The 10,634-nt window shown below is 62.8% G+C and overlaps 1 protein-coding gene and 1 long non-coding RNA gene across 4 annotated transcripts; one reads left to right on the top strand and one right to left on the bottom strand.

The window, feature by feature from the left end:
* Nucleotides 1-811: 811 nt before the first annotated feature.
* Nucleotides 812-10,143, bottom strand: SHH (sonic hedgehog signaling molecule). Of its 2 annotated transcripts, none has more exons than XM_085004769.1 (3): nt 7,080-7,379; nt 4,325-4,586; nt 812-1,663 (listed from the first exon to the last, which is right to left on the bottom strand). In XM_085004769.1, the coding sequence occupies exons 1-3, from the start codon at nt 7,278-7,280 to the stop codon at nt 849-851; spliced, it is 1,278 nt and encodes a 425-aa protein (XP_084860895.1). In that variant the 5' UTR covers nt 7,281-7,379; the 3' UTR covers nt 812-848.
* LOC146394858 (uncharacterized) lies at nt 3,594-5,097 on the top strand. 2 transcript variants are annotated; one of them, XR_014833998.1, is made up of 2 exons: nt 3,594-3,767; nt 4,820-5,097. It is a non-coding gene; the product is annotated as an uncharacterized LOC146394858 (long non-coding RNA). The 2 variants fall into 2 exon arrangements; XR_014833999.1 differs by lacking the exon at nt 3,594-3,767 and adding an exon at nt 4,477-4,614.
* Nucleotides 10,144-10,634: the final 491 nt, after the last annotated feature.

The following is a 10,634-nucleotide window of genomic DNA, read 5'->3' as shown; positions in this document are numbered from 1 at the left end:
AGAAAAAAAAAAAAAAAGTGTGCGCGTGTGTGCGTGTGTGTGTGTGTCTGAGAGTGTGTAACAGTCTTGACTTCCAAGAATGTGGCCAAGATGGTGATGACAAAGCAACACGAAACCAAGACGACAATACAGGATACGGCTGTGACCTGGGAAACGCGTTAAATTAAAATAATATATTTTCATATTTTACACTATTTCAAAAATGAAATGTAATTCAGTTACGTATTGATCTCTCAAAAATCTAATTTACAATTCTGTGTATAAAAATATAATTTGTGGACCCCCATGAAGCGTGTTCTAGTTTACACTTGCCAAAAAGCAGGAGCGTTGCCAAGGAGGATGGAGAGCAGGGAGCTTTGCTTTCTGAAAGTCAGGACGAGGAAGATGTAGAAAAATAGACTCTGAGTGGGTCGCTTGGGCTCACAAAATCATCTTTCCCCTGTGAGTACAGTTCACATGATAATAATAAATTATCCAGGAAACAAACTATTTAAGGCTCTTGAAGGTCCGGTTCATATTATTTAAAACATCTATTCATACCAAACAAATAAATAGCCAGGAGAGGTGAAAAAAAAATAACCAAAATTAAACAAGAATCAAAAAATTCCAAAAATATATATATAAACTAAAGACGACAACAAAATTTCTCGGGGTCTTTGATTCCTTATAGGCTACTTTGGACGGTCCTACTTTATTATTATTAATTATTATTATTATAATTAGAGTCTCATTTCGTGCGCTTTTTCCGTGTGTCACTTGCGGTATCTTGCCCCTCCCCCCGCCCGCCCCGCCCCGCCCCGCCCCGCCCCGCCCCCTCGCGGTGCCCTCCACGCCCGGCCCCCTGGCCTTCAGCTGGACTTGACCGCCATGCCGAGCGGGTGCATGGCCTCGCTGTCCAACAGCCAGGTGCCTATTTGGTAGAGCAGCTGCGAGTACCAGTGGATGCCCACGGCACCCGGGGCGTCGGCCACCCCTGGCGCAGCCGGCGCGGGCGGGGGGACGCGGCCGCCGCCCCCGCCGTCGCCGTCCCCGCCGCGGTCCGTGCGCGAGGGCGCCAGCGCGGCCAGGAGCGCGTGCGCCAGGCGGAAGGGCGCGAAGGCCCGGTGCGCCCAGCTGTGCTCCTCTATGACCGCGTAGCACGACGCCAGCACCCGGTTGATGAGGATGGTGCCCTGCGCCGTCAGCGGCGCGTACGCGCCGGTGGCCTCCTCGCGCAGCGTCACGCTGTGCACGGCGGCCGGCAGCAGCCGGCGGTCCCCGCCGCGCTCTGCCACCACGTACACGTGCTGGCCCGGGCGCACGCGGCTGGCGAAGAGCGCCCGGCGTCCCGGCGCGCCCCCCGGCGGCCGCCCGGCGCCCGACAGCGCCTCGGGCTCCCAGGCGGCCGAGTTGTTGTGCGGCGCGACGAAGAGCAGGTGCGCGGCGGTGAGCAGCAGGCGCTCGCGGGGCTCTCTGGTCTCGATCACGTAGAAGACCTTCTTGGCGCCGTCGTCGCGGTCCAAGAAGGTGAGGAAGTCGCTGTAGAGCAGCCGGCCTTCGTCGTCTGCCGCCAGCACGCGGTCCCCGGGGCGCAGGTCCTTCACCAGCTTGGTGCCGCCCTGCTCGAGGTGCACCGTGGCCGAGCCCGGGAAGCACCCGCCCGATTTGGCCGCCACCGAGTTCTCTGCGGGGGAGAAGAAGGAAGAGAAGAGGAGACAGGGTGGTGAGTCCCGAGAGGCAGACACGAGTGGAAGGGGGGGGGGGGCTCACGCTTGGTCCCGCGCGCCCAGACCGAGGATGCGCGTGGCTCGGGGGAGGGATTCCGGGCTGGTCCAGCGCAGACCTACCCCCACCTCGCCGCCCCTCCCGGCCTCGGGGAGCAAATTCAGATGCAGACGCATTCCTTAAAGACTGACTCTCTTAGAACTGGGCTGGCGGTGACAAAGGTTGACTGGCGTCTCCGGCGGGAGGCCGGTTACACTTCTTCTCTTCCGTCCCCCACCCCCCACCCCCCGGCTCAGCACACACCCAGCCTCGCCACGAATTCAGAGGGTGTTTGCTCTCCACTTGGATTCCTCGGGAAGCCTCCTTGAGCTAACTCGGGCGCCGGGGCCCACCCTCCTTTCCTCCCGCCTCCCGTGCGGGGCGCGGCAGCCCCTGGTGCGCTCCGCTCCCGGGCTGTTCTGCCGGGATCCTCGCCTGCCCGCCCCCCCAGCGCCCAGCTGGGGCCTTAGTGTCGGCCCGTTGGGGGCGGAGGCGGGGAGGTGAAAAATAGCTGTAGTAGTTGTAGCAACTGGACAAACATTCCAGAGAATCGACCGAGGTGTGAAAATCCGGGGCTTGCGTGGATTTTCTAATTAAAACCCAGGAAAGGGCTCGGCATTGTCATTGTGATTTCTGCCACAAATGGGAGGCGCGCTTGGAAGAGGGGACCCTTCTGTTCCATTCTCCACCCCGCCCCCCGCCTTTGCGGCTCCCTCTCTCTCCGGCTCTCGGCCGCCCCCTCCCTATTTGCTCAGGTGCAACGCCCCCCGCCCCGGGCGATTCACACGCGGGCTCTCCAGAAGCCCGGGCCTCACAAGCACTATTTGCTCAGCCAGGCCTCTCTTCCAAGCACTCAAGATGTGTATTTGAATTTTAAATGGCGGGGCCTGCTCCGAGCTCTGGAAGCGCCGGGTTCTCAAGGCCCCTTGACTACCCGCTTTCTCGGGCCTCTGTCGCTCTCTGAGGCTCACTGTCCCGAGGACAATAATCGGCGTCGGGCGGCGTGCAGGGGGCCGGGGGGGGAGGGGCGGGGACGTCCCCGTCTTCTTTGCATTCCAATCTCCGGGATCATGCTTTTTGCAAATAGAGATCGCGAGAAAGAATCTTCCTGCTGGAATTACTGAGGGTTTTTAATCTTCTCATCGGTTTCTCCGGCATGAAGTGCGGGGCTGGCCTTTGGAGGCCCGCCGTGGCCGCCCGAATGCGCCCGGGGCCCAGGCGAGCCCGAGGCCTCGAGTCGCACGACCCTGCTTGACACGCACCGCTCCGCGCCCGGCCCGTGTGCGCGGAATGCCAATGAGCGGCTCTGCGCGCCCGGCTCGGCTCCCCAGCGGGGTCCCGGGCGGCATGACCGATGCTCATTTTCGAGGGGACCTCGAGGGATCCCCGCCAGGGGGACCCCGCGGACAGGTGGCCCGGAGGGGTCCGCGCGCCGCGCCTCCATTTAGGAGCCCCGCGAGGTGGGGGCGCGCGCTTTCCCGCCCTCCTTGCCACCGAGACCTTTCTCGGACTGGAAGCCCAGCCTTTATCTCCAGCCTTCACACACCTTCTCTTTCTGTGGTGTCAAGAAGCCCCCTGTTTTCCTTACCTCCCAAGTGTGTCTTGACCCTTTGAAAGTGTTTTTCTCCGAACGCATTGCTATCAAAGTACAGTTCAGGAGACAAACGGGGCAAAGTGGGGGTGGGGAGGAGACGCAGCTCCTCGGAAATGCACTGAGAGCCGTCTTGCTAAATGCGCCAACCGAGAGATGGCGAGACCTGCAGAAAGCGAGCGGGGGCCTGTGCGAGCGCGGCCGCGCACGCGCCTTCCTTCCGGAGCTGTTCCTCGCCCGCAACAGCGTGTGGCGTTGCAGGCTCAGGGACCGCGCTGCAGGCTCAGGGAAGCCAGCGGCGCCGCGCCGCGCAGGGCGGCTGCTCCAGCTGCAGGCTTGACTTTCCTGGCCTCGCCTGTGGCTCAGGGCAGCCCAGCTGGTTGCTAATAAAGACGGATGCTTCTGGGCTTGCGGCCTCCAGATGTTGGCAGTGGTAACTACTGGGCTTATTACCTCCCGCCGGGCCTCTTCCCAGAGGCCGAGTGAGTGAAGTTCGTTTAGAATCCACAGGCGTTCGGGGCTGGGGGGGGGGGGGCGGGGACGGGGGCTTCCACCTTGGGCAGAACCTCCTGTGCGGGGCGGCGAGGGGGGGGGTGAGTGTGTGCGTGGGGGGTCCTTCTTCAGCCCTACTGAGACAAAAGCGACGCTAACTGGGCAGGGGGCAGTCTCTCCCTGGGGACGTCCACCCCGATCTTTCTCCGGGTCTCTTACCACCTGCGGGGGAGGGAGGGGATGCTCCGGAAACGGGTGGGGGAGGCTCCGGAGGCCATCCGCCCTCTGCATCTGGGCTCCGAGAACCCGGGCCTCTGTGGCCTCAAAGGTAGGGGCCTTTCCTGCCTGGGGATGGGGGACTCGCCTCACAGAGTAAGTTCCCGCGGCAGAAGACCCGGCCTCACCCACTCCCCTGCTCCCCCCATCTTTCTCCTTCCCCCGAGTCCGGCTCGGGGGGGGGGGGGGGGCGTGGCCGGCGCGCGGGCCCCGCCGCCTCACCTGCTTTCACCGAGCAGTGGATGTGCGCTTTGGACTCGTAGTAGACCCAGTCGAAGCCGGCCTCCACGGCCAGGCGCGCCAGCATGCCGTACTTGCTGCGATCCCGGTCCGAGGTGGTAATGTCCACCGCGCGGCCTTCGTAATGCAGCGACTCCTCCGAGTGGTGGCCGTCCTCATCCCAGCCCTCGGTCACCCGCAGCTTCACTCCGGGCCACTGGTTCATCACGGAGATGGCTAAGGCATTCAGCTTGTCCTTGCATCTCTGTGGGGAGAAGGGAGACCCGGCCGAGGTTAGCATCCGGGCCGCCCCAGCCCCCACCCCCTTGGGGGCCGCTCTGCCCTGGGCTGCGCCGAGCCGTCGGCGGCGGGCGGGCCTGGCCCGGGCCCTGCCTGTCTGGAGAGGGCGCGCGGGTAAGGACGGAGTGGTGGCATCTGCAGATGAGCTTGCCCTCTTGGTGGCGACCTGAGGGCGTCTCTCCACATCTGAAACCACAGGGTCCCTATCCCAGCCTGAGAAGCAGCTGAAATTTCTTGGAAACAAGGAAGCTGCGCCTTTCCCGACAATGACTGCGGAACCCTCCAGGAGCCCCCTAGGCTGTGGCCATCCTCCTCCGAGAAGCCCTCCGCGATCCTGCCCTCTTCTGAGGCCCCATCTCCCCGCACCTGTGGAAGGCTCCGCCCATCTCCCCCACCAGAGAGAGGCCCAGGGCCCAACTTCGCCCCCAAAGGAAAATACACTATACTTGCTAAAGAATTAAAAGCCTTGCCTTATCTCTGTGCCCTCCCTTCTGCCCTGTGCCTATCTGAGGTGAGAATTAAGCCGTGGGTAGAGAGGGAGGTGGGGAGCTGATAGCAACCTGAGGGCCGGGGGAACCAGAAGTGAAAGGCAACCAGGTGAGTTATAATTTTGAATAAGGCTGGGGCCGGATGACAAACATTCTTTATCTGGACAGCCACATTCCTTTTCCCTGTGGAACTCTTTTCTCCTGGCTTTTTCTGTGGTCTGATTGTGTCTCTTGTTTTCCTTAACCTGTTCCCCCCCCCCACTTGTTTTCTTGGCCGGCGCAGAATGGTGTCCTGCAAGTTTGAAGAGCAAACTTAAGAGGTGGAGGGAGGGGGTGGGGTGGGAGGGGTGGGAGGGGTGGGGGATGGGGAGCCAGAGAGGCCTGGGGCCTCTGAGCTCTTGCCTTGGGGGAGCCTCCTTCTGGAAGCTGCCCTTGGGTCCCCCCCTCCCCCCCCCACAAGGAAGCTGCCTGTAAAAGTAAAGAAACTGACTAGACGGGACCTGAGCCACAGGGTAAGGTCATGGGAGTTCCCAAAGAATTCTCGGGCCCCATTCAGATAAGGATGCAAGAGAGAGTTGAATCACGTGTGTGTTTGTGTGGACACTAACTCACTGGACATTCCTCCTGCAGCTGGTGAGCTGCGGGATTTAAAAGGGGGGGTGGTGGTGGTGACAAAATCCTGGTCGGGCAGCTGCCAGAGAGGCAGACTCAAGGGGAGGTGGAAGGCAGTTTCTGGTGGACTTCTGCAGAGGGTAGGGCTGGTCTCCAGGCAGGGCGGGTGCTCTGCTTGGGACCCTGTTCCGGAGATGAAAAGACGGCCCCCAGCAAGGATCCTAATTATGGCGGGGGCGGGGGTGGAGGACCCTTCCTACGGGGGAGGGGGAGAAGGCTCTGGCGAGGGCTGCAGCGCCGTTTTAAGGGGATGTGATGGATTGCGCAACAGGAAAAGTCCTGTGTATTTGGCAGCAATTAAAACCAGTGTATAGTTGTAGAGTTAAACATACAGCAAATGCGTGTGTGTGTGCGCGCGCGCGCACGCGTGTGTAGCAGAGGGCTAGGGGCCGGCCCTGGTAACAGGTCAGCGCTCCCAGGTTTCTGGGCCTGCTAACAGTTTTCTTAAGGAGAAAAAAAAAAAGTCGGAAGGACAGAGTTTGAGTGAGGTCATCTCGAGGACTGAATGCGTTTTACATGAAAATCAATCAGTAAACCAGGGTCAGTTTAGAGCCTTGGATGGGAAACCGGCTGCGCAGGCGCACACCACCGATGCGCACACGCAGACACTCGCATCCCGAGCCCCCATCCCACCCCGGCTTGCAGCTTGCGGGGGGCAGATAAAGCTTTCAGCAGCTTCCACGGGGGCAGCTGGCGAGGGGGAGGGCAGGATGGGAGGCACCGGTACCAGCCCCCAGCGTCCTGAGCTGCGCCACTTGGACGAGAGGTGGAGACCCCAGGGAGGAGCCCCGGGCCGAGGCAGGCCCGAGTCGGCGGCCCGCGCCCCACGCACCCTCCCCCGGCTCCGCCAGGCGCGGCGCGGCGCGGCGCGGCCTTGGACCGTGGCTGCAGACGCTCTGCTCCCTGGCCGGGTCGGCCGGGATCGCAGGCGAAGCCGGGAAGCCCAGGCCGGTTATCAATTCACTGGGTCGTGTGCCGCGAATCAAGCCCGCCTCTGTGCAGCCACCGTGAAGCCCAGCGGGGCCGACGGGCCCGGCTTTGTGTCGGCGGAGGCCAAGTTGTTCCCCACGCCTGAGCTCCTGCCACCTCCCCCGTCTGCGCAGCCGCTCCGCGCCCGGGAGCCGAGCAGGGACTGTCACCGCCAATGCCGACGGGCTTCCCCAGCGCGGGGGAGGGGTGTCCCGACTTTCAAAGAGTCCCCCCCACCCCAGTCCCGACACACACACACGCACACCTCTCTGCACCCCCCCTCCCCCCCTCCGGAAAAATCAGACCCCTCCCTCCCATCAAACCCACACCTGAGCACCGCTCCCCACGGCCGCCACGCACCCGGAAATCTGCCCCAACGTGGCGCCTCGGGCCCATCCCCACCGCGGCCCGCAGGCCCGGCCCCTCGCGGCCTCCTGCCCCCTCAGAGCCCCCTGGCACCCGCGGCCTGCGGGGAGAGTGTGTCTGTCTGCGCTTCCCCCTCTCCAAGTTAATATTAACCAGGAGCTCATGCGTTCCTGAACTGCTCTGAAAGTTCCACTGGGGACGATCTTGCCATGGTTGAGGGACTTGGGCGGGAGTCACACTGGAGAGACAGAGACACGCAGAGACGGGGAGGAGGGACACGCCCCTGAGACCAGAGTCTAGGTGGTTATCTTAAGTGAGGGGCCAGCGGGGGAGCAGGTGCCCCAGGAGCCCGGGAGGCGTTGCCCGCTTCCCCCTTCACCCCGGCCGGCCCTGCCCTCACCGCCCGCGTCCCCCGCCTTCCCCGCTTTAACTCTTAGGACCAGGGACGCCGGAAGGACGGGGACGGGATAAAGCCAGGGGGCACCTTCCAGCGCCCCCCCACCCCCAGCCCTCCGTTCTTTTAGGGGACGTTTGCGGGGTGGGTGATACAACCTTGGCCTGGCTCTCCCCACCCCACCCCACCCCACCCCCACGTCGGCTGCCCCTCCCCCCTCCTTTTGTGTTGGGAACGGGAATAGCCACTGCCCAAGGAAAAAAAGTATTTGTTTTCGTTTCGTTCGTCTGAGGGAAGTTGACAGAAGGTCAGAAGTTCAAATGCTGCCAGCGCGCGCTGCGGCGAGAGTGGCCGGGCGCAGGGCCGCGCGGCCGTGGGTCCCGGCGGGGCGGCCGGGGGGCGGCGGGGAGAGGGACCCGGCTGGGGGCTCGGGCTTGGGCGCCCCCAGACCCGCCCTGCGCCCCCGCCCTGGAACCGGCCTCCCCCTTCCCGGCCGCCTCCGCCGCTCCCGCCCGCGCCGCCGCGCCACCCGGGCCGTCGGAGCCGCTGGGAGCCCTGGCAGAGCCCGCGCTCGGGCGCGTGGAGGGGCCGGCGGACAGCCGCAGCCCAGCCCCGCGCGCACTGAAACCCGAGCCGCGGGATCGATAGCCCGGGAGGGAGTAAGTGGAGCCGAGGTGCGTCTGCCGGGTGCGCGGCTACGTGCGCTCGCACTTGGCGGCGGGGCGACGAGGTCCGGGGCCCCCCGGCAGGGCACGAGCCGGGACCCGGCTCCCGCGTGGGCCCGGCGCGTAGGGTGGCGGACGCTGAGCCCTCTGGCGGCACGCGGACCGCCAGCGTCCCCGCCCCCGCCGCTTCCTCTCGCCTCGCAGCCCTCTCCCCGGTTCCGAGGGATCCTGGGAAGACCCCTTCCCTCCCTCGGGGAGCGAAGGTGACCAGGGGCTCGGAGCCCCGCGCGAGCTGGAGAGCTGCGGCAGCCTGCCGTGCGCACCGGGCGCCCCGCGGCCTGCGCAGAGTTAATTGCGGCTGGCGCTGCTCTCGGGCACAGGCGCGCGCGTCCACCCTCGCGGTCCAGATTTAAGGTGGTCGGCAGCAGATGCGAGAGCGAGGGGTAGGGACCCTTCCCTCCGCGCTCTCTCCCGCCCCGTCCGTCACCTGGAGCCGGCTGCCGGGCCTGCCCCTCCTCTCCTTCCTCGGCTCCCCAGCAAGGCCGAGAACCGGGCTGGGCAGTGGAGCGGCCCGGTGGTGGCTCCACTCTCCCTCCCAGCCTCCCTTGCACTTGCGCCCCACCAGCGCCGCGCCGTCAGCGGCGGTGCGCTCCTAGCCCTAAAGGTAGGACTCGAATATTTTAATAGGGCAATAAAAAGGCTGTTGACCTATATTTGCCAGGAAATCCATTTCTAGCTTCAGTTCTACGTGCATGGAGTTTCAGAAAGTCTACCACTGGCGCGGAGATTGGCAGCCAGAAGTCTCCAGCGGAGGTGGGGAGGGAGAGAGAAATGCGTGTTTTGCTTTGGTTCGTCTTTCCAGCCCCCCTCCCGCTAATATCTAGTCGCTCCTAATTCCTATGGAAGCAGGTTGAAAACTAGCGTGATGCAATGCCAGCAAGTTCTAAGTCCCTCCCCCCTGTACCGCTGGCTCGGGAGAATGAGAGGGCATCCTTAAAGAAATATCGATACGTTCACACTCTGATGGGCACCACTGCCAGCGATGGATTCGCAGTGGAGCTGAGTGAGCCGGTCAGGGACCAGCCCAGCCACCACCGGAGCCCCCACCTTTTGTCAGAACTGCCTCCTGGCTTTTTCACTTGAGGGTCTTTGGGGCGGCTTTGGGGGGTGCGGGGGGGGGGGGGAAGAAGAGGTGGGAGAGAAAAGCACAGAGGCCAAGGGAAATGTGGGAGCTGGGAGGTGACACTAGCCCGATGACCTAGACACCACTTTAGGTTCCTGGAGGGGTTCTTACCCCCGTCCCTCCATGTCCACTCCCAACTTGCAAAGGACAGGTGCCCCCAACGTGACGGTCTCCCCGAGTTACAAGCCAGAGCCGAGGCAGGATGGGAAGGCCACCAGGCAGGCAGGACAGATCACACCAGGGCCATCTGTGGACCACATCTCCTACCGCCCTCACCCCCACCCCCACCCTAAACTTCTCCAGCTGGACCCTTCACCTCCATTCCCCTCCAGGAAGAGGAAGGGATGGTTGAGGCAGGCAGGTGGGTGGGGAAGGAGAGGGCAAAATCGCCTCTCTACCTGCCTGCAGAGCAAACAGACCGAACTGCACGGCTACACGTAACCCCTGGAAAGCAGCACATTCCACGCCCCGCGCTGGGTTTCTACCTGAGTCATCAGCCGGTCGGCTCCAGTGTTTTCTTCATCCTTAAATATGATGTCGGGGTTGTAATTGGGGGTGAGTTCCTTAAATCGCTCTGAGTTTCGTGTAATCTTCCCTTCGTATCTTCCGCTGGCCCCTAGGGTCTTCTCCGCCACGTTGGGGATAAACTGCTTGTAGGCTAAAGGGGTCAGTTTTTTGGGGTGCCGCCTCTTCCCGAACCCCCTGCCGGGTCCGCACGCCAGCCCCGAGCACAGGAGCAGGGAGGAGATGAGCATCACCAGCAGGCATCTCGCCAGCAGCAGCATCTCGTCCATGGAACCCGGGGACCTCAAGGCTGGCCCGAGCAGGTCTGGGTGCGCGAGCGGGCGGGTGCGCGAGTGTGGGCGCCTGTGGGCTCTCCCTGCCTCGCTCCGGCTGGCTGCGGGCGCCCTCGCTCTCTGCCTCGATCTTTCTCTTCCTATATAACCTTGCCCGCCGCCGCTGCGGGGGACTCGCCACGGATCCCCACCCAGACGGGGGCTGGCACGGCAGGCTGCTGGCCGCTGATAACGGAACACATCGGAGTTGGGGCGCAAGACAGCAATCAAAAGACAAAAAGAGTCTGATTTTAAATGGTAGCAAGCCTGAGAGCTTGTGAGCGGGGCTGCCTTCAGTACTATATTATAGCTGCCAGGAACGTATCTGATTGGCCAAAGCAGGACAAGCTTGTCTTCTGATGTTTAACCCTAAAAAAGACTAATTTTTTTTTCCTGTGGCTGCTGTTGCTTTATTTTCACCTGAAGGCTTCTAGCTAAAA

This window comes from Sus scrofa, chromosome 18 (genome assembly GCF_054392235.1).
Source record: "Sus scrofa isolate SSC_HxYL_T2T_F1_AM1 chromosome 18, Sscrofa_HxYL_maternal_Yorkshire_Landrace_v2.0, whole genome shotgun sequence".
In the NCBI taxonomy this organism is placed as follows: Eukaryota; Metazoa; Chordata; class Mammalia; order Artiodactyla; family Suidae; genus Sus; species Sus scrofa.
The sequence above is the reverse complement of the archived record's forward strand: the minus strand, read 5'-3'. Positions and strand labels throughout refer to the sequence as shown.

Coding starts and splice junctions, on each gene's coding strand:
- SHH (XM_085004769.1), bottom strand. CDS start 7,280: ATGAGCTCCTGGTTAATATTAACTTGGAGAGGGGGAAGCGCAGACAGA. Junction 4,587..7,079: donor CCGTGGGGAGCGGTGCTCAG/GTGTGGGTTTGA, acceptor TTCTCCCCACAG/AGATGCAAGGACAAGCTGAA. Junction 1,664..4,324: donor CCACTGCTCGGTGAAAGCAG/GTGAGGCGGCGG, acceptor TCTCCCCCGCAG/AGAACTCGGTGGCGGCCAAA.